Raw genomic sequence first — 27,028 nt, forward strand, 5'->3', positions numbered from 1 at the left:
CGGATCTCCAGCTCCTGCATCTGCCTGGGGGCTACCCCAGGGCAGCTCCCGGCGCTGGGAGCCCCTCTCCCGGTGCGTGGCAATTTTGGGGCTGGGGGGCTCCTCCCGGCCGTCCCCCCGCACACCGCAGCCCCGTTTCCTCCTCTCCCGCTCCGCAGCGTGGCCTCCCTGCTCCCAGCCCATTCTCCTCTCCAGACCAGGAGTTTTCACATCATCCCCTGGCAGAGGAATGTCTTTCCCCACCCCGCTCCCAAATCCCGGGATCCCGCGGCTCCCCGGCACCCCCAGCCCGCCCGGGATTCCCTTCCCCAGCGCCGGGAGTAGCGGAGTTTGTACTCACCCCCTGCCTGCCGCTGTAGCTCTGAGTCTGGAGACCGGCTCTGATTCCGGCTCCATCACGTTTATTGCATTGTCTCTGTCGGGCAATTTTTGCGGCAATCCATCAGAAATCGGGGGATAAGCCGGTTTGTGGGTACATCCTTCCCAGGAGCTCGGCTCTCTGCCTCGCTAAGGGGTTCAGCTGTGTCACAGACACCCCTGGCCCGGACGGCTCACTCCTTCCTCCTTCTCTTCTGGGTCCTTTTGCTTACACAGATCTTTTAATCCCATTTAACTCCCTCTCGGCAGACTGCAATTACCTTGGAAAAAGGAGAGAGAACACAAAGTACACTCTAGGAAGCCAGGCTGGCCCATGGTCGCTGGATTTCTTGCCTTTTTTTTCCTCTCCTTATAAATAGTGCAATTTCTGTGATCTCTGATTCCCAAAGTCCGTGATTTCAAGTGTTTTTTCTTAGCTGTTACTTTTTTTGTTGTTGGTTGGTTGGTGGTTGTAATTATTATTTTTATTTGCAATGCAGATGTGCCTCCCACCCCCCAAGGATCTCTCCTCTGGACTTAGAGAGAAGAGGAAAAGGCAGATTTTGAGAAATGAAAATTATTTAAGGATGTCCTTACTTTCTCTCTCTGCTGCCCTCCTCTGTAATAGCGAAGCATTTACGAGAAATTATACAAAATAAATAAATAATTTGGGGAAAAAAAAAAGAAAAAAAAAGAAAAAAAAAAAAAAAGAAAAAAAAGGAAAGAGACTCTTTTGGCCAGAAGAACTGTGGGGAAAGAACTGAAGACCCCGTCCAGGGGCCAGAGAGGGAAGCACAGGCCCTTCTTTAGGGAGGCTGCTGATGGAAATTGCAGCCCCCTGCACTCACCTGTCCAGGGCCAGGAGCCCCAAACTGGCCTCGACCCACCTTATAAAGTACCTGACATGGCTTTTCCCTTGGGACCAGCGCTTGCTGCAGGCAGCTGGGAGCCTGTGGATGGGACTCATTCCCCCAAAGCCCTGTTCCCCTCCTTGCACTGCTCTGCTTCCCCAGGGCATCTCCAGAGCCCCTCTGCCCCAGCACCAAGGGATGGAATCTGCATCCCGGAAGGCAGGAACAGGGACGTGAGTTTTCCTAAGGAAGGTCCACCAGAACAAGTTGGATCCCAAGTCTGCTTGGCCAGCTCTGCCAGGAGAGGGGACTTCCACACGCGGATAAAACCTTCATCCCTGCTTCCCCTCCTCATCCAAAGTCCCACCCAGCCAACCGTGGAGCCCCAGGTCGTTCTTGTCCCCAGCAAACGCTGCAGCTCCCTGGGATCCCCTGAGGCAGGTGAGGGCAGCTCCGAGCTGCAGTCCCACCTTGTCCTGGCACCCCTGGGTGCCCCTGCCCCGCTGCCTCCCCCCGGCAGCACCTCTGCCCTGGCACTTACTCTGCAGAGAGGCGAGAGGCTGAGCAGCATCTCCGGGCAACCCCATGGCCGCGGGCATTCATTTGTCCCAGCAGCTCACAGCAATTGCTACTTCTTAAAAAAATAATAATGATAACAATAAAAAAAAAATTAAAGAAAAAAAAAAAAGGAGGAAAAAGGAAAACTCAAACAAAGCCCTTTCCTCCCTCCTTCCCCTTCAAGGTGTCTCCGAGAGCCCGGGAGAGGTGGCCTGGGTGAGGGGCCCGGAGCCAGCCGGGGCTCTCTGGGGTCCCCCCAAATTCAGCAGATAATCCTTCCCCGGGGCTGCCGCGGACTCGTCCCCCTCGGGCCGTCGCTCCACTCGTGGGTCATGGATGCTGCAGGGATCCAGGAGAGAAGGGCGGTTGGGAGCGGGCGCTGGGAGGGACATGGATGTGAAAGAGGTGGAAGTTCTGAGGCTGCCCTTGTCCTTTTAAATAGCTGCAGCCCGGGGACTCCGGGTTGGCGGGGGTGCCCCAGGTATCCGGTTTCAGCAAACAGCAGCTAATGAGCAGAGATCCAGCCTCCGAGGGGCAGGATCAGCGCTGCCGCCGGGCAGGGGCACCCCGGGCACCCCACCAGGAGGGGAGGGCTGCGGGTCAGGGGCTGCGTGGGCACTGGCAGGGCAGGGAACCGGGCTGCAGGGGCTGCAGGACCCCCAGGGCAAGGGGACAGGGCTGCAGGGCAAGGGGACAGGGCTGCAGGACCCCCAGGGCAAGGGGACAGGGCTGCAGGGGCTGCAGAACCCCCAGGGCAAGGGGACAGGGCTGCAGGGCAAGGGGACAGGGCTGCAGGGCAAGGGGACAGGGCTGCAGGGCAAGGGGACAGGGCTGCAGGGGCTGCAGAACCCCCAGGGCAAGGGAACCGGGCTGCAGGGGCTACAGGACCCTCAGGGCAAGGGGATGGGGCTGCAGGGCAAAGGGACAGGGCTGCAGGGACTACAGGACCCCCAGGGCAAGGGGATGGGGCTGCAGGGCACAGGACAGATGGGAGACACCAGTCTGGGTCTGCCATCAGAGCTGCCATCCCACCCCAGGGGCTCCCTCCACAAAGGTGTTCTGTATCTCACTGCATTGCCCCCTGAGATGGAAAAGGGCTCAGACCTGGGCACGGGCACTAGACTTAAACACTCCCCATGAAAAATACACAGCCACAAACAAGACCCCACATCGACCCAGGTACCTGAACTTGAGGCTAGAGGGGAGTGATGTGACATCACATTTACACCAGAAAATGTGAGGACCCACTGGCCTGACTCAGCAATGCAGGCTTTACTCAAAAACCTGACCTCAGAGCGTGGCCAAAAGCTGAGGTTTCCACCATAAATCAGATCTCCCATATGACATCTTCTGCCACCATGCATGCTAAGGGCTTCTCTCCCTTACTGCATATACTTGGCTTAGTTGTGGTTGCTTGCTGGGGCTGTGGTTTTGCATCTCCCAGTTTCTATAGGCAGAAGATTTTATTCATACCTTTGCTCTGAAGTATCTACATTTTGCTTCCTTTCTTGCTAAAGCAGATGAGTAGTTTTAAGTAGTTTTATGTAGTTTTAAGTAGCAACGGCAAAACAATTTGAAACAAGCAGCGTTGGGACTGGGGTTAACTAACAGCCTCCCAGCTCCTCTGCCCTTCAGAAAACCACCTCAGAAGGGTGCAGCTAAGTTACACATCCAGATATTTGTAAAAAATTCCTATTCACAGAAAAATGTGTCTCAAACCCTTCTGAAAGCCCAGGAACTCAGATGACCCAAAACAGTCCAGCTTTGAGGACTGTGACTTTAGGGACAACAGGCAGTGACACAGCTTGTCAGAAACACCATAAAATCTCTACTTTTCTTAGCTATTTTTTCCCCCAGCTGTTCTTTCCATGTCACTCAGTCACACATTCCTCACAGAGAAACATATTCTAGCCATGCTGAAGTGTTTAAGATAAAGCTTTAATCAATTAAATAAACCCCCAACTTTGCAAATAATTGTGGGTTAATCTCTCTGCTGCTGAATGCACCTCGGATTCTCCTGCTTATTTCTACCTTTTCTCTCTTCTGAATGCAGCAAATATTTAGTAAACTCCTTTTCCCTCAGAAAAACCCAAACCCCACCCTGCCCAGAAAGGAACAAGGCCTGGCTTTTCAGAGAGAGGGACAAAAAGAAAAGGAAAATGATGTGCTACATCTTTTTGCAAAAACTTATCCAAAGTGGGTGTGCACTGGGAAAGGACTGATGGTGCTTCAGGTCCACAGCATCTCACCAAGGACCACCATAAAACTCACTGACAGCCTCATCCTCAAGTCCTCTGCTCATATTTGCTCCAATGAACATTTTCAAACCAAACACATGCCTAAAAGCTTTGCTAGCACGAAGACATAAATGTATCCCAGCAGTAGGAAAAAGGGAATTAGTTTAAAACAAAAGGAAACCCAGCATTGCTGAAGCCAAGACTTGTGCCAAGTGAATTCAGGTTCAAAAATTAGACCTCATTCTTCAAAAAGAGAAAAGCCACAACATATGATCTGAATAGAAATATTTAGTGGATTTATTTTTCTTCCCTTCCAAATTTAAATAGAAGCCATTTAAAAACACTAAATAAACTGAAGTAAAACAGCACAGCAGTGAAATGAAAAAAAAAAAAAAAGAGGGAAGAAAAAGAAAAAAGGGAATTGGAATTGAATAGTTTAATTAGCCAAAAAATAAAAAGTACAGGGGAGGAGGAAATACCACCACACAACAGGGGTAATATGGAACAGAACACTTGCTTTTGATGAAACACTCTCAAAAAAAGCAGCTTGTCATTACAGCCTGCACAAATACAGCATCTTAAATATTCACTCGTATTTAGCCACTTTCCAGAAGAACCAGTACCCACCTCTCCTCAGGAGCTGTAGCTGGTTAAGCATCAAGACTCTCATTAATATAATTTTGTCTCTTTGCTCCTCTCAGAAAACCGAGTGTGGAGGCAGCTGGGAGCCACGGCAAGTGGTGCCACAGCTCTCCTGTGTGACAGAGCCAGCTCCAGAGGAATCCCAGACTAACCCAGACCTTCCAGCCCACTCTGGCTTGGCCTGCAGGACAGCTCTGGATCACACTTCCAAGTCCAGAAAGTACCCTGGATCACTCGCTGCCCTCAGAGCTCACAAGGAATTATAGGGATGTGTTTGGATATATTTAGATAAATACTCCATTCAGGTTTAAAAACCGTGGCATAACCAGGCAGAAAGCGAAAACCACGGCACAGGAAAAACCCGTGGGAGGGATCAAACAAACACACGAAAGAAAGGTGGGATAAAGAGCCTTTCACTCCCTGCTGGGCTGAGGATCCAGCCGGGAGCAGGAGCATCCAGAGGCGCAGGAGAAGGGAAGCAGCTCTGCCATGGGGGAGATGCTCCCATGGCAGGGGGGCACAGTCCCAGCTTCTGCACGGAGCAGGGCACTGGGCAGGGCTCATCCACGCCTGTAGGGCCGGCAGGGATAGAACACTGGTGGGCACAAAGCGGGGCTCAGCCAGCCCAGCCCAGGCAGGGGCACGGGGGGGGGGGGGGGGGGGTGGGTGGGGAAGGACTGCTGACTCAGCAAACAGCAGCAGCCTCGGCAGCCAGAGCCCCCCGGGCAGGGACTGAGCACTGGGCTGGCACTGAGGTGTTTCTGCCAAAGCTGCCATTTCTATCCCTATTTTTCCCCACACTTGGCTGCAGTGCTCTCTCAGGTATGTAATTCCCTGTGTAGGATTTCCTAATCCCTACACGATTTTCTATTCAGATCCTGCACGTAACATGGCTCTACCAGCACTCCTCACATCCATGAGCTCTACTCAAATGCCTGGCACTAGCTCAAACCCTGGATTAAAGTCTTCCCTACCCTGTAGGGACATGACCACGAGCAGAAACCTGCTGAAGAGCTTCATGTGCCTGCTGAGAAGTCTCACCATCCATGGCAGGGTCAAGATCTCAAGGAAGGCAGAAGGTGGCCCAGCTGGGACCTGGTCCATGGATGCTCCTAATTTGCTCTCTCTGGTTTCAGCCATCACTGCAAGATTAGGAGGTTTCTGCAGAGGAGCAGAATGTGCAGCACTCCTGGTTTTAGGGTTTGCTGTTTGACAGCTATTCATGATCCAAAAGCTGCTGTGGGTCGTGTTTATTGTTCCCAGTGCACTGTGGAAAGTATTAATTATAGAGGAGATGTACAGAAAGCTTGAAAATCATGTATGTAACAGAATTGCTGCTCAGTGTTATTTCCCCCCCTCTCCACAGCCTTCCTGACAAAGCCATTCCTGTCCTGTGCCACAGGCTGCCGGTGACATGTTTGAACTTCTGCAGCCTTTTGATGTAAAATGTTTTAAATTCTTTTTGGGAACACTAAAGGCTTTTGTCTCCTGGCCGGTGCTGTGGGGATGCCACGTCTGGCAGAGACTGATCTTTCTGTGCTTTCCAACTGCACCATATCACACCGGGCTGCCCAGCCAGCCGAGAGGTGGGAATGGCTGTTAATCATTAAATACAGCCTTCTCCCCTCGCAATGAAAGGGAACACAATGCAGCAACACAAGTCCAAGCCCACCCTTCCCGAGTTAAGGCTGCCCTGCTGGTTACAGCTCTGTCCTACCCTTGCACTTAGGTATTTGGAGAGCTCCATTTTTACAGGATGGCTGTGAAATGATTGTTCAGCTGATGGCAGCAGCAGCAGCGTTGGGCTGACAGGTCAGCCCTGACTACATAATGCATCACCAGGCTTTGACAGGAAGATATTACAGTCCCTAAATCCTGAGTGCCTTTAAGGTACCAGGCAAAGACTGCCTGGTTTTGTGAACATCCCTTTATTTCCCTGTTTGTCCATCTGTTCTCTCTCTGGTTTAGGACCTATTCAGTCACTGGTGCTAGTGGGAAAACACAAGAGAATCAACACCAGCAGCCAGTTTGGAGCTGTGTTCTCCAGTCTAAGCACCAGACCAGGCTGCTCTGCTGCCTGTGGCTGATCCTGCATTTCAACAGAAGAATACCAAGATGTATTTTACCCTTTTGTCATGGAGAGGAAAAAATAATTCACCATTAAATGCCCTCTGGGTTGCTGCACACAGGTACAGGGAGCAGTTCTCCCTGTCTGGAGGTTTGCTAGTTAAATGCAACAATGTATCAGCAAGCACAAGCACTTTTCCCACCAGTGTGCCAAAGGAGTTTGTTCATGCCAGGGGTTCATGGAGATGGCTTAGTGCTGTCCTGGATGAGTGCAGGTAACATGAGCTCTCTAAAGAGCCAGCATATCTCTTCTTCATGAAACAGAACCACCCTGAGAGTGCCTTCCCCCTCAGCAAAGAAATGGCACCAGCACGTAAAAGTGCCTGCTGATCTAAATAATTTCCTGCAGATTAAGGACAAAAGGACAACTGCCACTGTGGCTGCTGCTGCTATGACAGCAATTTGCCATGGCAGGGAGCACACACCAGTGTGCAGAATTTCAGTGTGGATTCTGCAGGTCACACATGCACAACCCTTATGACTGTCAGGCAGCACTGCCCAGTCCCAGTGGGGTCTGCCAGCGCTCTGGATATCCCAGTGACACTGGTGCAGGTGTGGGCCAGCCACAGCCCTGCACCCACAGCACACAGCTGATGTGGGAGAGGTGAACCTGACCTGTTCTGAACACTCTGGGCTTGGGAGCTGCAGTCACTCCAGGTCCTTCTGGAGCAGGGATGCTGTTTGCTCTGAGGATGAGGAACAAGCCTAAGGGTGAGAACACAGTGCTGGGGGCAGCTGGAGCTCATGTGCACACCCAGGCAGCCTCAAGGCAGAGTTCAAAGGGAGATGGAAATCGGTACAAGGTCTTGGCCTTCAAGAGAAGGCGGTGTGTTACAGCACAAATGCCTGGAACAAAGGTTTTGTGCAAGGCAGAAACTAAGCCTGAGTCAGATTCTGAGTAGTTTCAGTGGGGAAGGGAGAGGGAAAACAGCTTAAAAAACATCAAAGCAAATGTTGGTCATGACAAAAAGTTAAGGTAATAGTATTTAAATCCAAAAGGTAGTTTTTCTACTGTCTAAGCAAGATGTATTCTTTGTTTCCCACTGCTGTAGGAAGATAACCCTGTGTCCTGTTTCTGGGCAGGCCTGTGGGAGCAGTTTGCTGTGCAAAGGGAAATCATACCTGCAGGAAGAAGCTGAAGTGGAAATGATAAGTCCAGGGCAAAGTGAAGGAGGGGTGAGACTGGCCAGATCTGAGATGAGAATTTCTGCACTGGGCTCACTGAAAGCTCCTTTAGCAGTGACAAGGAGGAGGCAGCTCTTGCACAAACACATGTGTACATTAAGTAAAAGCCTGTGCTCTGCTACATCCTGAAGTATCAACACCAAAAAACAACTGCAATTTGGTTTGTGTAATCAGAGTAATTTTAAGATATGACCCAGCCATAACAAGGAATTGCTGAACCTAATCTAAGGCACAACTGCTGCAGCACCACTTCCTCCTGCAGTGGTGCTCAGCTGTTCCTGTGAGCATCTGCTCACCTCTGCTGCGATGAGAAGTGCTGGGGTTGGAGAAGGGGTCACTCCTGCCGTGGAGGTGCTGAGCATGCTGAGGCTCACACACTAACCTAGATCCCAGCAGGGTTCAGGTTTGGCTTTCACTGCTCCAGTGACCTGCAGCAACTTAAACCATTGCTTTTGTGCCATTATTTTCTCGTCTCTAAAGTGAAGCTTGTGATATAGATCATCTTATGTGTAAAGAGGTTGAAGACCTTCAGACAGCAAGCACTGCCAGTGGCTGTTATTACTTCACTGTGCAGCTGGCAGCAGCCCCTGATGCAGGAGCAAGTGTAAATCTATTTCCCAACCAGTTTTATATTCAGCACAACCTGCCATCCTCCAGATGCACAGTTCGTTAGAGACTGCTCAGTTTTACCTGGCTGTAAAGGCCTGTGTATAAAACAAAAAAAGCCCTGCTGATTAAACATGCAATTCAAATCCATCTCCTGGAGCGGAGCAGACAGTTCCTGGTGCTTTATCTGCGCCGACTGAAACGCAATCTGTGCACTTAGGGCAGAACAATGCTCGATTTCTTCATACTTCACTCAAATTGTTAACACATAAAGCAGAAACACAGCCCATTTCCACAGAGAAGGTCTCTTCTGACATACTCAGTGTGTTAACCCAGAGTATACAAATCTGCTTCAAAGCTAATAGGCTTTTTTTCCTTTCTGCAAACACACTTCTCCACATCTGCACACTCTCTCTCTCTCTACTTCAACAGCAATAGTATTTGGCAAAGCTCTCCAAACAGGACCACTGCAGAAAGGCAGTATTTACTGATGTTTGGGTAAGAACTAATAAGAGACCTGGTTGTGTCTCTCTTCCTAAAAAAATAAAAATAATAATAAAAAAAATCTAGTCAATAAGTCAATATTTATACACCCACTGGTGAAATAAATCCCACCCTCCCCCAGAAGTGGGAAATAAAATGAATTGATTGAATCAGGATTTTATGGAAGGGGACTTGGTTTGCTTATTTGTTTTTAGAGTTTGGGATGTTTGGGATTTTAAAAAAAATAAAATTGTCATTTGAATGCAATTGTACTGTGCAGAGCCCATCAGAGCAGCTTCACAGGGGGACTTGTAACTGAGGATCCCAAAAATAAAAAATAAACGGGGGGGGTGCAATGAGATGATCCTCAAAGGTCCGACTCCAGAGCATTCTACAACTGTGTTCTGTGATTCTGTGATATTTCAGAAATGTAGCCATGGGAGTAAGTCCTCATTTGCAGCATGCAGTGGCATCACTGTAGAGGAGCCTTTCTACAGACCAAATCAGGACATTTTTATTTCCATTCTCCCAGAATCCGTGGGATTGAAGAGCCTTGTCACCGATCACAGTTAGCTCAGGGTCAAGTTTGACACTCCAAAAACCAAGGAAAAAAATGCTGTTTACTCTCCAGTTTCTTAGAAAACAGTCAAATCCCTCTTCACATGGAACTTCTCATTTGTGTGTCATCAGCAAACTTTTCCACTGGCAAATTCACCACAGGTAAACAAAGTTTATGCTTTATCATTGGAATCTCCCTTCACAGCCAGCCTGACCTGCCCTGCTTCTGTCATATTGCTTTTCTCTGACTTTTCTTCATTATGAACTAAGGTTAAGCTATTTCTTGTTTAGCTTAAAAAGGACAACTTTTAATCTCATTTTTCTGCTCAGTGTGTCTTGAGATGTTCTTCTCTGAACAGCTCTGACTCCTTTCCCATCAAACCCCACATTTAGCATGCAAACCAGACCAAAACTCACGGCAAAACTTGCATTAATCAGCAGAATGGGGTAAATGAGACTACTTAGTATTTTACATCTTCAAAAGCCTTGAATAAGCAGCAGTGCTCTGTTAATATTCCTGTCAGTGGCCGTGCCCCAGGCAGGTTCAGTATTTGCACCTGACACCTCGTTATTAAAAGGCCAACACGACCCCAGTCATTACCTGATGTGGGTAAGAGGCTCTGCCTTCCTGGAACCAGCACAGAACACCCCAAACAGCATCATCTGGTGAACAGGTCATGAGCACAATCCCCCCCCCAACTTTGATGTCCCTTAGGTGCCTTTCATCAGTCCACCCTCAAAGCGCCTCGCAAGGATTGCTGCGATCATTGATTCATCCCCCCCAGGCAGCTTTCCCCAGTTCCCAGCTGGACGTGCAGGCACAGAGAGGGGTAATTCTGTGCCGGGGCGTTCTCTGGGAGCTGCATTCATCACCCCAGCTTCAGAAATAAAACCAGACCCTTTGTAACTTGTCCCATCCCAGTGAGAAGCAAAGCAAGGAGAGCCCAGGAATCCGCGCCCTCCCTGCCCTTGACACTGCTGCTCTGGGGAGGTACTGGAAACTCTCCTGTCCTATGCACATATTCAGCAAAGGGACCTTGTGCAGAAAATAAAGTTTCTCTGTATCCTTCACCCCTTCATCCTGAGCTGGCTTTTACTTCTTTTTTCCCTGACATGCAATTATTAAACAACAGGAACAAACTAACTTCTGGGTAAAACTTCCCCTAAAGTAGTTGAAAGACACCAAGGAATGCCAACATTTCTATTGCCCTCCTTCTTTAAAGGGGAAATAACATTAAATTTAAATATTTATAAATGCCACTGATTAGCATTTTATTTTATAGCTTTGATTTTAAAAATTATTTCTATTTTTTAGTCCAACAAAGACCCCCTTTCCCTGTAGCAATGCTAGGAGGGGACTCTGCTGAAAATTATAGATTCCAGCATTTGCAAGAGAACCACAAAGGCTTAATTATAGTTATTGACATTCCAAACACCCACTGAAGGCCTAATCTTCCCTTGGCCAGAAATAACCACATAAAGTGAAGGTAGAAAATGAACATCAAACCACCTCAACCAGGGACAGCTGATTGCTGCAGTGGGGCACAGAGGGATGTCCTGGTCCCTCCTGGAGGGGACACTGGTTTCCTTAGGGGGATTTATCCCCCATAAAGCAGGGCTGCACAAGGAAAGGGCCTGAAGGAGTTCCTGTCTCTGCTGTGGGATTCATTCCCTGGGTCCTGTGTTTTTAATGCACTTGTGCTGCTCCCAGTCCCTATGGGTGCAGCCCATCCTCCTGGGGACCTTTGGCAAAGGTGCTGGCTGGAAGGAAGGCTCTTCAGAGAGAGGTGTGACAGTCCCTGGGGACAGCAAGCTCCCCAGCTGGCCCCCACAGGACAGAAAAAAAGCTTTTGTCACAAGGGGAAGGTCAGGATTAACCCTTTTCTCCATGGCACAGGCACCCAGGAAATTTGTCACTCAGCAGCAGTGCCCATCCCATGCCCTCGCTAACCCTGAGTCACAGGTGGCATCAGCAGCCCCAGACACAACCAGGAGGCCGATGGAAAACTTCTGAAGAAAAGAGATTGGGAAGCAGAATGGTGGTACCAACACCCAGATCTCGTGGTTACAGCAAATGCTTGGTGCTCTCATTTACAAGAGTGATCAAATAAATCTCCTTAAATCTGGAAGAGAGAAAGTAAATGGAGTAAAAGCTAAAACTGAGCAGGCTGGTTATTGAAAACAGCAGTATTATACTTATTTGTTTCTCCTCTCCCGTGCACCAGCTTTTGTCCACTGAATAGCTACAGAATTCACTGGCATTATTCCTAATTTTACAATGATTTGGAAGAAGAGGAGACAAAGGCAAGCAAACAAAGCTAATTGCCTTCAGTGTTTTGTTTATCTGGGTTTTGTTCAGCCAAACAAAGAGGACGTTCAGGTCCAAGCTGAGTGTGGAGCCACAGATCTCTTTTGCTTGGCTGGTCTGTTTCAAAACAGTTTGCAATTTTGGCATCCAGCATCTCCAGCAACTACCACTTGCATCTACTTTCTTATCTCCATCTGGTCACTATAGAAACTCTGGTCACTCCAGCCACTATTACTACAGATTAATCAACCTTGCAAAGCCCCTCCAAAAAAGCAGGAAGTCCTCCATGAGCCAATCCCTTGGTCATAAAAATAACAAAGCCAGCAGGAGATTAATCACTGGATGCTATTTCCAATGGAAGAGTCCTAGCAGGAAAAGTCCCAATTTTAATAACAAAGCTATGCATTGTCACCCATCCATACCAGCAGGCGTTTGTTCTTGGAGCCAGGCAAGAACACACTGAGCACAAATGTAAATAAAATTGCAGGGACAGCGTGCTGCTGGCAACAGTCCCCACGACATGGACTGCAGGAACCACAACCAACCAGTTCTGTGGTCGCTTTCCCTGCATCTCAGATTTCCAAGCGCAGTCTGAGGGAGGCACAGCAGGATTTCCAGGCATCAGGCAGAGGAGAAAAGCAAGGAAGAGGAGTCTGGGAAGGCAAATCCAGCTTGCTGTAGTTGCTGCATTTGTTTGAACACAGATGTGCCAAGAACTGAGGTCTCCTATACCTGCGGAGCCCTAAGAGAGATTCTAACAAAAGATCACCAGATGTTAATTATGCAGGTGAGAAACAGTGCCAGGTATCTCCACAGGTCTCTAAAGACTGCAGGTGTGTCTCAGCACTGCAAGGTGGGACTGGAGAGCCTTCACAGAGCTTCAGGAGATTCCCAAGAGTGTCACCTGTCCCAAAGTGCCAGCAGGATGCAGGGCTTGGGAACAGCCCATGGTGTTGCAGATCAACAGCTTGGTTCAGCCTTTGCATTTTCTCAGACAGGGAGCAGTGGTGTGGAATCTGTTCTCTTAATTCTTAGACATGTGCAAGAATAGAGGTTTCCTAAAGCTTGGCAATGTGTGTAATGTTCAGAAGGAAAAAAAGGTGTTGGTAATAATTTCTATTTCTAGAAGGGAAACTGAAAAAGTTAAGTTTGAGAACCTTGCTGTGCTCACTGCCTTGAACACCTTCTTCAAAAAGATTTAATGTTTCAAGTTACATTGGGATCTTGGGAATAATTTGTAGGTTAGGCTCCTGGAGGTTCTGATGTTTCTGGAGTACCACAGGCTGCCCTGTGATATGAAATAAAGATGCATTTGGATGAGGCTTTTGCAGTGTCCAGGACAGACAAGGAAAAGGTTCCTGATCAGCTCAAGGCTTGTTGCTCAGTAACCAGAGCTGGTACAGTGCTGACTCTACAGGAATTTGCCATTGATCCTTCCAGCTTAATTATAAAAAGGCACTTTTTAAAAAAAGAGTTAATTTATTTATTATTTTTGTGTTTGCACAGGCTATTCTCAGAGTGGGCTCACAAAGAGCACAGGAAGGTAAGAAACAAGGAGAAGCCAATGCAAACAGTTTGGGAGGGACCTCTGGAAATCAGGCGAGGTTCAAAGCTTTCTCTTTCAAGTGGCCTTCACTCTCCTCACATCAGGGAGGGAGCACAGAGGAACTGGGTCACTGAATCCAGGGAAAAGTCAAACAAGCAAATCTCAGCTGAAAGCCCCAAGGCTGGCATGTCATGATCCTGTTTCCAAAGGGTGAGTTTCTGCTAAGCTTGGCTGAAACGTGAGCAAGATGGGCTTTAAATAAACTAAAGGGGTGGAACACATGAAATCCTGCCCAGCTTGCTTTTAAATATCGAGGAAAATGAGAAAGAAAAATTAGGTGCAAGGCATTGGGTAACCAGACCCCCATTTTGCATTGGGATGGAAGCCAGGAGGGGAAAGGAGAGCAGCAGCCCACTCTAAAGTCATGCTGAACTCAGACCTGCATTTGGCAAAGGGATTTGGGGTCTTTAGTTAGTTGTCAGGCTCTTAAACCTCAGCTTTCAGTAACATAGTGGAAATTCAACTCTTAATCTCAGTTTGTAAACACAGATGGAGACAGACACACAAATGCCAAAGACTTCAAAAATGACTGGGTCAAGGTGCTTCCACTTTGGTAACTTTACTTGGAATCCCAGAGGAAAAAACCCTGTTTCCAAAAACACTCCTCATCTGCATCCAGAAATTATCCTGTTCATAGGAAAGGGTGATTTTTAATAATGGAATTAAATTTATAATTAAAAATAAATAAATTAAATTAATAATTAGATACACTAAGGTGCCCATCTTCTCCATTTATCCCTTACTTTTTCCTTCTGATTGTACAACATTGATAAAATGATGCTCAGTGTTTGTCAGTATTAAGATGTGAAATTCCTCCTTTTTCTCTTACACGAAACAGGCACAAAAGCACAGTGCTCCAGCACAAGCTAAGGTTACTGTCATTTCCAAGATTGTTGCCAAGGTGATGATCTCTTCCCTCCTCACAAATTACCCCCAGAACAATTGGATGCTCCCCTGGTTTGACTGGTGTTGGGGGGCAGGGGGCGTGACAAGAGCAGCTGTTTTGAAAATGCCTTGGCTGCCTTTGGAAGATCCCTGCTCCTGCTTTTCCTCCCTCCTTTAGCCACGGGCCAAGCCCAGGCTCTGGGATGAAAGAGACTCACACAAACCAGCAAATCCAGCTCAATTTTCCACAGTCTGTGGTGCTCCTGCTGGACCTCCTGGGCTGGAGGTGCCCTGGGTGTCTGAGCCTCCCAAACACAGCCTGCTGGCAAAAGGAGCTGATATCACACTGCTCCATCCTGGGACTGCCCCAGGACAGGTCCAGGGCTCACCTCAGGTGCTCTCACTGCCTGCATTTCTGCCTGACACTTCCCAGATGTTTCCTCACCATGAGGCTTGGCAGCTGCAGCATCTGCAAGATTCTTCCTGGTTAGAGCATCTCAGAGCAGGGATTTGCCAGAGTTCAGAGATCCAGCGGCAAGAGACATTCACAATGGATTTGGGAGGCTCAGAGTAGACCTTGCACCTTCTTCCTGGACTTGCAATACCTATGGTTGCTTTAACAGATGTCTCTTCCTCACCTCTGCATCGTTGCGTTAACCTTTTTCACATTACTTACATCTTTCCTCCACATCCTTTGAATTGTAATAGATTGATTTATTTTGAATGTGCTGTTATATCTCACACAGCCCAACAGAAATGATTGATTTTCTTAGGACATGTGTGCATACAGCAAAGTATATTCACACTACACTGCACCAAAAGAAGCCTCATCTCATCCAAGCTCCTGTTATTCCACACTTTACAGAAACTCCAAGCACCCAACTGGGACCTCTTTGTGCTCAGCCTGGACAAGTGCAAAGAGAACATTCCCAGCACTCAAAACTCCAGGACTGAAATTCTGGAGAAAAGGAGGGAAAGGAGCCCTGAGGGAACACTAACCCCAGCCCCTCACATAAACCACACCTTTCACATCACACCTCATTCCCCTTCCATATGGATGAGGCAGCCTTAGGAACAACCAAAGGCTTGGATAAGCTGAGCAAGCCCTGCACAGCACGTTTTTAGTGCACTGAGCAAAAGAAACACTCATTATAACCTCTTCAGGCCACTCAAGTATCACATCATGGTGATTATTCCCTGTTTTCACGTGAGTATGGCAGGATTTGCACACATCAGCCATGTGCTGAAGGGAAAAAGTTCCCACAAATCTGCCTTTTTATTTTTGGAAAGGGCCTGACACAACTATCAGCTTCTATCTTTGTCCCCCTCTCCTGGGGAAAACCTTATTCACAATAAGCAGAATATTTGAAGAATGCCAACAAAGAAGAAAAAAAAAATAAAAAAAAAATATAAAGATAGAATTAATTCCAACATCACAGAAGTTCTGGTACTGGGGACAGCAGGGATGCCACAAAGCTACAGGCAGTCACTGCACCTTCTGCAGAGCTTGTGATGGAGCTTCACCACATTCATTATCATGGAGAGAAGCGTGGAGCTCATCCATGGTTCCTTGCCCTTTGCACGTTCCTCCCTCCCTGTTCCAAATTAGGGAGTTTCTGCTCACTCAGCAGAAATTAGACTGGTTTGCTTTAAAAAAAAAAAAGTAGCAGTTATTAACCTCTGCTTTTGCTTCTCCTGTGCCAGGTGAGAGCAAGAGGAGAAAGCAGAGAGGTGGAGTTGGAGAGGTATGGGACTTTCCAGGCATCCAGCTTCCAGTGTTAGCAAAGGTGTCAGCTGTAAAAACTCTGTGCAGTTCTAGGTTCCTCTGCAAGCATCTTAAAATCTCTAGAAAGCTTCACTCTTATCCCAGAAATCAAATTCTATCCTTAAACTACAAAAATATGAACCTGTCTTTATTTATAAAGCACCGTCGCTTGTTGGCAGTTGGTCCTAAACTTGCCACAAGCTAGAAAGATTTAAAACATTGTCTGGAGGAAAAAAAAAAAAAAAAAAAAGAAAAAAGGCATAATGCCCCAAAGGATTATTTGATGGCCCTATCTTAATATTTCATTACTTTAGCAGACTTCAGTCAAGTCTTCAGACACGGGGAAGCATTTCAGGATTCCTCCTCTGTTCCCTATGAAAGGGAACTGGGCATGCTCTCACTTTGCCAAGACCTGAATTTCTGCCTTTTCTCCCATCTGCACCCACTCTCCAGCAGGACAGAAACAGCCCAGGCCCTGCTGGGGGGCAAGGGGACATCCAGAGGGACACAAAGGCTCCCAGGTCCTCATGGATAATGAAAGTTTTAGCCATGGGTGCCCCCTTGTGCCTTGGTGAGTAACTCTGCACAGCCGAGGGAGTGAGAGCCATGGGATGGTTTGGGTTAGAACACACCTTAAAGCTCATCTCATTTCCCCTTCAGAGGGAAAACTGAATATCCAGGGGGCTTGGACTTCATGACCAAGGCCAGGCTGGACAGGGCTGGGAGCACCCTGCTCTAGAGGAAGGGGGCTGGAACTGGGTGGGTTTTCAGGTCCCCCCAGCCCAAACCACTCCACAATTCTGTGCTCCAGCTGCTGCAGGTTGATGCACACAGTGGGGTGAAGGCAGCCACTGGAGCCAGTGGCAGGACCACAGGACGGCTGTGCCTTCCCACCTCTCTCTCAACAGCATCATTCAAGCTCTCTGGCATTTTGGCACAACTAAAGATGGATTTTTCCGCTTCCCCTCCTTGGCAGCCCATTGCTGGGGGCTGTCTGTCTCTCTCCTGCTGGTTCTGCTGCAGAAGGCAGCAGAATCCTATCTCTCCTAATCTGCTCTGCTCTGAATCTCTCGGCAGATAGGGGCAGAGTCACTCTGTGTCTCTGAATCCAACAGCAGTCACTTCACTGCTGAGCCTCAATCAATGCTTTAATGGGCCTAATTTTCCAGCTTTTGATCAAAATGCCTTGAGAGCAGCACATCTTCAGCTACTGCCTCTGGCATTCCAAATAAGCAGAAAGAACAAGATAACCTTTGTGAGGCTTCTCTCCCTACAATCTATAGCTGAATCTACACAACCTCATTTTAGTTTCTCCTTAACCCAGGCTGGTACATGAGAGCTGAGGAAAGCTGGATGTGAAATGGCTCCCAGCCTCTCAACTTGCTTATTATCTTTTTTGGGAAGGCATGGCAATTTCTTCATCTCTGAAAAGATTAATGGATATTTTGTCTCTGGAACCTCCCCACCCCAGCATGCAGATTAAACATCTGAAGTCCAAGCTAAATTATGTTGTAAACACTTACCCAAGTCAAAGGGTCTGGCTTTGGGATATCAATGAAAGCATGAAAAATATAGAAACACTCTAAACCCCTCCAAAACTATTGTCCTGGTGTTTGAATCCCTCAGCACAGACAGATCAGGGAAACAATATCAGGGAATTTTAGGTTGTTTTTATAATTTATTCAATATTAACCGAACAGGCTTCTTTTAAGCCACAGCTAAAAAAAATAGTATTTTTTCAAGAGTCACCTATGAAGGTTAAGCCTGTTGAATACAGATATCAAAATGTAGTTATTTCTCTCTCATTGCCAAAGTTGCTGCATGTTTACATGGCTTTGGCTGCTTTAGGACCTGGCAGAACCTTACCAGGCTTCACTGCTTTGGTGCAAATGCAGAAGGAGAAGTTTTGGGAAACCAGTTTCAGGATCATATCAGTCAATATCACCGTCCTTATAGGATAAACTGCTTCCCCTTCAGAAACATGGAAATTCCAATGGTAAAGATTCCCAGGGGTTTGCACCAGGTTTTTGGCACAGTCAGGCTGTTTTTGTCAGCACCACCAGTGCTGAGAGCACACAACACTCTGGCCATAAAAGCCCAAGAATTTCATGTTGAACCAAAACTTTCTGATCAGTTTTCAAAGTTTGCTTCAGAAAAAATATGAAATGAGAAAAGGTAATGCTTCAGTGTTCAAAGGCTAAGGAAAATGTCCTGGGTTTGCTTCAGCTTTTCCTTCTCCAGCTGAAAAGCACTTCAGAGTTGGGCACGATTCATAAATACCTTTGGTTGACCTAAAGTGAAAAACTTTCAGCATGTACATAATTCATGTAGAAATCCTTGCCCAGTTCTGAAATTACACCTCTCCAGAGCGATTTCTCACAGTGCAGGTGGACAAGCAGCACCTACACACGAGGCTCTGGACCTGCACCATCCACATCAGGATCATCTCCCTGGTGCTTTGGCTTCAGGTTAGGGTCAATTCCCAAGGCAAAGCTGATACCTGAAGCACCCAGAATTCACATTTATTTGCATCTCTCCTGTTTGGTGAGGACTTCAAAGCCACTCAATAAATCCACATTCCAGGTTCCCCTTCCACAAAGGAGCAAACCATGTTCTGATATTTGCTCTTACTGCCCAGAAAAGCAACATCAGCTCAGGGGACTGGGGCATCAAGGGGGTGACAGGATTATTCACACATTACCAGTTGAGTACTTTGAAGCAATTTCAGAGATGTACACATGGATTTCTGGTCCTCATTAAAATTAATGAAAGGTTTGTATTCAAATGCCAATGCTCCCTCAGAAACCTCACTCATTACGGCTCAGAAGTTGCCTGTGTCATACAAAACCTCTCAGGATGATTTACAAAGCTGTACATGAGTTATTTATATTTCAGGTCACAATTATTATCTAAGGTTAAATTACATACTGGAAAGAGGAAGAAAAGGCTCCAGGACAGACAGATGGAGCCGTCACTAAAGTGGAGTGCAGTGTTTTAGGGGCTGAGGCATCAACAGCACAAGGGCTTTAGAAAGCAAAGAGCACAAAAAGCAGCTGGACTGAGCACAGCAGAGGCAGCAGGGACTCCTCAGATCCCTGTGCTCAGGTTTTGCTTGAAAGTTCACAGAGCCAAAAAGGAAAAGAAACAGCAGCAGGAGCAGTGCAGCCAGCCTCTCTCACACTCAGGCACAGAAAGTGCATCTCCAAATACTTCTATTAACCTCATACTTTACACACACACAAACCCCATTCCTCCCCCTCATATGATCATATTTTCACAGGAATCACTTCTCTGGCTCTGTTGCCAAAAGCTTCTGCTTCTCACCAGGCTCCTGCTCCCAGCAGAGTGGAATGGGAGTGAAATGAATCCTGAGCAGAGTCAGGCTCCAAAGATTGCCATTACCTAATCTTGTACCATTACACAAATGTATTTGCTAGGAATATTCCAGGAGGGAATATTGTTTTGGGAAAAGGCTTACAACAGTTTGCAGTGTTCCTGTGCCCACCACGAACACTGCCTTGATCCATGGTGGAACCACGTCTGCACTCCTACATGGAAAAGGCAGGGAATTACAGCAAACCTCAGAAATGCTGAGGAAAAATTCCTTCAAACTCTGAAAAGATTGGCTTATTATGTTATTACAATTCCCTGGAAATTGCTGCGTAGTCATCAGTAGAGCATAAAATTTCATCAGGAGCCTCTGTAACATTCCTGCATATGGATTCCAGGAGAAGCTTTAAAAAAGCCTCATATGCACAGAGGATCACAACAAACCTCTCATCCACACCAGAGCGTGCATCTGGCACCGCACAACTGTTTGATTGCAGCCACGCACCAAATGGATTTTTGATTAGCCACGTTGTTTAAGCCAACCACAAACCTTTATAGCAAAGCCTGGGCTGCCAGGCAAAGGATCAGTCCCGAAGCTCAGCCCAACGTCACAGAATCCTTCCACTGGTTTTGGACTGAAGTTCAAGTGAACCTCTAGATGGGGAGATGGGTTTCAGTTTAGAGTTGGCAACCCTATCAAAAGTCTCATGATGCTGGCATATGGATTAAAACCCCAGCTCTTGGGATCTTGTGCAAGAAATTTGACTTCTGCTTAAAAACCCCAAAACCTCTCTTCATATGTAAGTGTCCTGCAGACCTGAGACATGAGCTGTGCAGAATTACCCTGCAGAAGTCAGAGGAAAGAATGATACATGACGTATCATTTAAGTGTCCTTGGTTTTGGGAAACGTATTGATGACTCTATTTAAACATCTGGTATTAATAGTGTGTTTCTGGAATCATTACATGAAAATTTTCTTTCAAAACCCTGACTTTAACTTGCTTGCTTTAAAATTCTGGATATATTAAAGCAAAGGAAAATGCAAAAGGAGAGAAAGGGAAATGAAACAGCAGCAAACATTCAAATAGTTTTAAAAGCAGAATGAACTATTTCCTCTCTAAAACAAACTGCTGCACTTATTTTGCTGCGGGTTGAGATATTCCTGAGTGACCTACAGCCTCTAGAATGTGATAAGTTGAGCAGGACCCTGGGGTAAATCATCTTGAAGTCCTAGTCAATGATCTGCTTTAAAGCTGCAGACTGACTCCAAATAATCCCACAAAATCTGCACCAGCCACCATACCTGAAGCCAATTTATGAACAGTGACTGTAATTTAGGGCCCAACAGAGCTCTACCTGTGATCTCCCTCTGGCTTCTCTAACAGCATTTACTTTCCAGCACTGGTTTTATCTTTCCCTTTTCATCCCTCCCCGTCTCCCCCTCCCTCCTCACACAGTGGCTCTTTCATCTGCTCTCAATAGGTGCTGCTCTACGTAATTAATTGAGTACTTAACAAGTGCACTTTCTAATTAAAGTAAATAAGCCTGTACTGGGAACAGTGGCTCAGTGTTACTCAGCCCTCCTTCCTCAGGAACAGGATATTATGGGCTCCACCTCCTCAGTGGCAAATTAATGTATTAAACTAATAGAGAAAAAGAGAGAAAAAAAGAAGTCTCTTCAATCATTTAGAAAAATTATTCTAAACCAAAGCAATTTCCAGCTTTGAGTCTCTGCAGCCAATGAGATCAATATTATTTAGCAGAGAATCAGCCTTTAGGAAGAGGGAAAACAAAAAGCCACAGATCTCATTTGCAAACCCAAACTCCTGTTTGGTTCTTCCAGTGCTCCTGGATGGGTTGGGAGGAGGCTGGAGGAAGAGGCTGGGGAACAGAATCACAGTGGGGTATCTCTGTTCCCCCTGTGGTGCCTAAAGGGCTAAATGTGTCCCAAAATAACACCCAATATTAGGACTTTCCTCCTTTAGGGTTGCTTCTGTGCTATGAATGCAAGAAGAAAATTTATAGGGGTTGTTTGGGAAAATTCCCATCTGTCCTCACCCTTGATCTGTATCTGAAATTTTATGTGGGTCTCCACCTCTGCTGTTAAACTCGTGATGATATCCTTAATGTACAAATGACTCAAAACAGATGCATTTAAAAGTAAACTGGTTTCTAATCCCACCACTTCCTCTAGGTTAAGCTGGGACATTCTCTGTCTCTTTTATGGAACAGGTCAGGTTGTGAAAGCATCTGCAAAAGCTGAGCTCAGCTGAAGGAGGGAATCTGAAGCAGGAGAGAATAGAGAGGTCAAATACAGTAGGCAATGTTCTGGCAGGGAGGAAAAAACCCACTTTTTCTTATCCTCCTCCAGTGTAAGCAGTGAAAAGCAGCAGCAGGAGTTTGGGGATGGTGGTGGCAGGCTCCACCTGCAACAGGAACAGCACCATCTGCAATTCCAGCCAGGCAAAAAATCCCCCAGAAAACCCAGGCAAAAGGTAGATTTCCAAAACAAATCAAGTTAGGCACCATCTTCCATTATTGAAGACCTTTCTGTAGCACTAAGGATGAAACCAAAATCCTGAGGATTTCACAGTATCCCATAAATGGTCAAAAGTGCTTCCAAATCAGCACTTGAATTTTTCTCAGTTTGTTTCCACAGATGGGCTGGGAGAAAAACTGTCTCAGTTTAGGCCTTAAGTACCTGAAGGTCATTAAAGCAAAGGAAAGCTTTGTGTCTTTCCTTGGATTTTGGATGAGCCTTCAGGTTTCAATGGCTCAGACAGGAAGAAGTAATAGGAAAGAGGGAATAGAGATGCATGGGGCAATGAGGAGCGTGAAAAGAACTGCATTTTGCATGAAATTATTCTCTGCTTCTTGTAAGCTCCTGAGTAGTTAAGTCCAGAAATAAAGATTTATTTGTGTTCTTCACAGTGTCTCCCTGTTGAGGAGGCCAGACAGAAAGCCAAACAAAATTGTGCTCTTCTCACTGCATTTCCTTCAGCCATAAACACCTTCATTTATGTGTATTTAAAAAAAAAAAAAAAAGTAAACAAAAAAGCCAGTAAAGTGCAGTTTAAATCTTATTTAGCTATATGAAAGACTCAGCCAGAGCCCAGGCAGAACAGTTGCGCAGATCCTGGCTTCAAGCTCTAGTCTTTAATATTAATTCAATCTCAATATTCTTGCGTGCTTTGGTTTCACAAAAAAAGTAGGAAAAAAAGAGATCCCTCAAAAATTCATTGGAGTTTGGATGAGCACAGCTCTCAGAGCTCATTTGTCTGCCAGCCAGAGCCCTTGGTATAACTCTTTCCTCCATATGCCACATGGTCTGGGCATTGGTAGCACAGATGCGTCCACTAAAATAAAAACAAATTTTAAAATATTTATTTTGAAATAAAACTATTTTAATAAATAAAATTAGTTAATTATTATATTTATAATTGTTAAATTATTGTTTAATTATTATATTAGAATTATTTAATAAATTTAATTGTTTAAAGAAATCAGGAATTATTTTCTCTGCCTGAGACTCTCGGTCACACTCGCTTTTCCGGGGGAAGCTGCTGTTTCTCAGCTGCTCCAAAGCCTCAAGTTACCCCTTCAAATGGAAATCCACTTGCCTTTCCTAGAATTAAAGCCAGTGGAGAAACAATAACTCTGCTCCAGCCTGACATCCTGAGCCGTGAGAGGGAGTGAGGGGTGCAGGAGGGATGGAGCAGAGAGGGAGTAAAGTTACACTCAGAGCAGTGCCCAGCAGCTCCCAAACCCACTGCTCTGTGTTCTCGTGTTAGCACTGGAAGCAGGACATGAAAAGCATCGTTTTAGCTGCATTATGTTATTAATTTGGCTAAAAGCCACCCCCTTCTCCAGATTGTATTAAAACAACCCTTTCCTGCTGAAATAGAAACGTTTTTTTTCCCTGCCCAGCCAAATAATGAAAGCAGTTGGGTTTGGGGATGTGTAGGAGAAAAGGGCCCCCAGGTTTTTTCCAGTTTTTAGGCCTGTGGAAACTTAAGAGAACACACACACAAAAGTGATGAAAGTCCAAAGGGCCGCAGGGTTTGGTGCTTGTTTTTGTTCCCTCCCTGCCAAGGCAGCAGCAGTTGCCTGTTCTTTCCTTCGTGCCTGGCACTGGCAGGACCAGCCTCTGCTCTTGGTACCACCACAGCCCCTTGGCAGCCACTTGCAGGCCTGCTGTCCTGAGCTGATCCTTTTATTCCATGGCACTCACCTCAGATGGATTTCAGCTGGCTTGGTGGCCTTGCTATTAAAATAAAAACCAGGATGAATCACCTCCAGTTTATATACGGAGACAGTCACAAGCTTGCTGCTCCTGTTAGCCACTGTTTGTCCCACATGCCAAAATATCCACCCTTTTCTGGGCATTTCAGCCACCAGAGCCACCAAAAAACCCCTCTTTTCAACAGGGTGGGTGTTTTCAACGTTTATTTTAGCCCTTTAAGAAAACAATCTTGACTTCTCCCTGTTGACTTGCTCCTGAGAGCAGCCTCCTCACACTAATTTTATTATTTATTTCCAAGTTCTGGTCCTTTGGAAGTCTTTTCTGTTCATTTGATGCTGAAGCAAAAACCCTTGGGTTATTTTTATTCTGTAAACACCAATATTTGCTCTTGCAGTGACCTAAAGAGTAAGGATGCTTTTCAGCAAAAAGAAGGTCAGGAAGGATGGGAACTTGAGACAGACTTCAGACTGTGCTGAGACCTCCTCACCAAATGCAGCAGAACAGGAGCCTCATTTTGTTATTTATATTTAAAGCCTGTCAAACTCTTTGTGTAAGCCTGATCCTGTTCAGCAGTTATTCCTGCTGCCACTGAAACTGAGTTTTGTGATCCTATGGAAATATGACACAGAGGTCTCACACAACCCTACCAAGAGTTTTGTTGTCAGAGCCAGAATTTTCCTGCAGATCTCTCAGTAGCAGAAATACAGATTTGTTCTGTTGACAGAGAGGCTTGAGCTGGCAGAAGAAAAGAGGATTATCAGTAGCATGTCAACAAAGCCACTGCATTAAACTGTGACACCTGGCCAGGACCCAGCAGAGGGGTCCAGAATAGGTAGAATAGAGAGAATATGTGAAAGAAATGCTGTGAGCTCAATCCAGGCAACATTCACAGGATCCTCTCCACCACATTAAACTGCTATCGATGCAACCAAGGTGTCAGATCCAGCACACAGACTAACTAGAGCTTGATAGCATCAATACAGGTCTGAAAATCAGATCCAACCCTGGCAAAGCACAGTCAGAGGGAGCAGCCCCTCAGTGAAACTCAACATGCAGTTAAACTGTGCTATTAAATATTATATATTATTTATAATTAAATTAAATAAGAATTAAATACATATTAATAATATATATATTTAAAATAAATGTGCAACTGATTGCTACAGAATATCTTGGAAAGCAGTTGGAAAAATCTGGCCATGGGGGTTAAATAAAAAAGGCACCATCACAAAAAAAAAAAGCAACAAACCCCTAGGCTGAAGTCACTGGGAAAAAAACCCCAAACATGTAGGAAAACTGTGCTGTCACCCTCTGGCTGGGGACAGGGCCATGAGACTGGACACATTTACACTGTGAGTGCTTCTTCATCCTCAGGGTCTTTGACCTGGGGACAGGCACTGCCCTCACCCCAAAGCAGCATTGCTGATTTTACTAAACAAGATTAAGGTCAATGCACAGCTTTGTGCTCCTGCCACCTGACTCTGAAACCAGGACTTGGCCTGCACGGGGAGTGCAAGCACAGGGGCAATAGGGAGGGAGCAGAATCATCATAAACAGGGGATTTGCACATCATCTGTTAAAGCTTTCTGGGCAGGGACCATCCTGCTGGCACAGGGACATTGCCTACAGGACATGTGTGTGCCTTTGATTGCAAACAGACAAGGCTAGAAGTTTTGGGTGGTTTTTTTCCCCCACAGGTCTGCACTTATTTTCTTCTTGTCCAAGCTAACAAGATCTGTCCCCAAAGAGTGAAAAAATAAATCTCTTTTCATGTAATGTGAACACACAGAGAAACCCCAAACCCTTGAACAGGGCTTGTAGAGAGTCCAAGAAAGCCACAGGTACATGATGCAAGGAGACACGAGGGTTACACCTGTTTGGCACCTGGGGAAAGTGAACCTCCAGCTCTGCTGGAGCACCAGGGATGGATGCAGGTCAGGAAGCAGATTACTGTCCCCAGGAAAAAAAAAAAAAAGACTGGGAAGGAAGAAACCCCTTGAGCTGTGAACCTCCTGGGTCACAAAACACATCACTGAATCCTGGGCAAGGAGATTGGGCACCTCCCTGCTCCCACTGGGGAACCCATTTTCTCAAAAAAAAAAAAAAAAGCAAAAGGCTTCTCAGATTGGTTGTCCACTCCCCAGAGTAAGGATTTACCCACATCAGGGATTTTAGGGATGGAAGGGGCCTGTTACAAATGCCCAGCTGCTGTCTCTAGCTGCCCTGACACCCCTAAGGGTGCTCTTTCCAACCAGTTTACCTGGCTGGTAAAAGCCCTTCTCTTCCAATACCACAACAAGCAACCTTGGGACACTCAAGGACATGAGGGATGTGAACCCAAACTATTAAACAGCATTTTTAAGGCAGCAAATGAGCCAGCACAGCCATCTCCCACGAGAGAGAAAAAGGGAAAGGGTTTGAACTCAAGGTCTTCCAAGAAGACGTGAGCCCATCAACAGATGAAGGATTTTTGGATGTGTTTCACCACTTTACCATGGCACAAGAGTTTAGGGCAGTGTTTGGATCTGTCCCAGTCACCCCCTTTTCAGTCACCCCCTTTTCCTACTCCTGTAGAGCCAAGAGGAGGATTGCTCCTCTGGTGTCTCATGCACCCCAGTGCAGAGCTCAGACCCCAAGGACCAATCTCCTCTTCAAGCAGGAATTTCCCAAGTGCCCTTCCTGACCTGTTCTTTCTAATCCTCTACTTCTCAGAAACCTTTAAATATATATTTTAAATTCCAACCAGATTCTCGGACTTGGCAGATAAACTATGGGTCCCATAAGAGTTATATTTTCTTTGAAAGCCTTGAATGAAGCCTTTATAAAAAACTTCATTAATATTGCTACCTATATGCCCGCTCCCCACTTCCTGCACAAATCCAAACAGATTCTCCACACAGAAAGACTTTTGAAATTCACATATTTACTTCCCCCAAACAGTGAGAGTGTTACTGAGGAGTTTGTGGTAGAGTCAGGCCACATGTGCCTTGTCCTGCTGGAGTTTAAAAAGATGAAGCCTTCTATTCATTGGAGATGAAAAAAGTGGATGCAAGAGGGGAGGACATAAAGCTGGGGAGATCAGAGCTGTGGCCTCCTGTGTCCTGGCTCCGTGCCTTTGGCACAGTTTGGCCCATTTTTGCTATTAGATTATATGACAGTAAAGAGTCATTACAGATCATGTAGTACCGTGTGTACAAGAGTGTTAAAGCCCCCTTTGCCAAACTAGCCAAAATTAGTAAAGGTGTTGTTTCAAAAGTAGCACAGACCTTTTTTTCTTAAAAAAAAA

At 46.3% G+C, this 27,028-nt stretch overlaps 1 protein-coding gene across 6 annotated transcripts in view; it reads right to left on the bottom strand.

Annotated features, from left to right (window-relative positions):
* The window catches only part of COL27A1 (collagen type XXVII alpha 1 chain), a 182,150-nt gene that overhangs the window by 136,981 nt on the left and 18,141 nt on the right, over window positions 1-27,028 (bottom strand). For all 6 annotated transcript variants that reach the window (XM_088065669.1, XM_088065670.1, XM_088065668.1 and 3 more), the window contains exon 2: window positions 341-638. In XM_088065669.1, coding sequence (XP_087921795.1) covers window positions 341-396 — 56 coding nt within the window. In that variant the 5' untranslated portion in view covers window positions 397-638. The remainder of the gene's footprint in view (window positions 1-340; window positions 639-27,028) is intronic.

This window comes from Pseudopodoces humilis, chromosome 22 (assembly GCF_049639895.1).
Source record: "Pseudopodoces humilis isolate 2021_Gansu_Grassland_sample_001 chromosome 22, ASM4963989v1, whole genome shotgun sequence".
In the NCBI taxonomy this organism is placed as follows: domain Eukaryota; kingdom Metazoa; phylum Chordata; class Aves; order Passeriformes; family Paridae; genus Pseudopodoces; species Pseudopodoces humilis.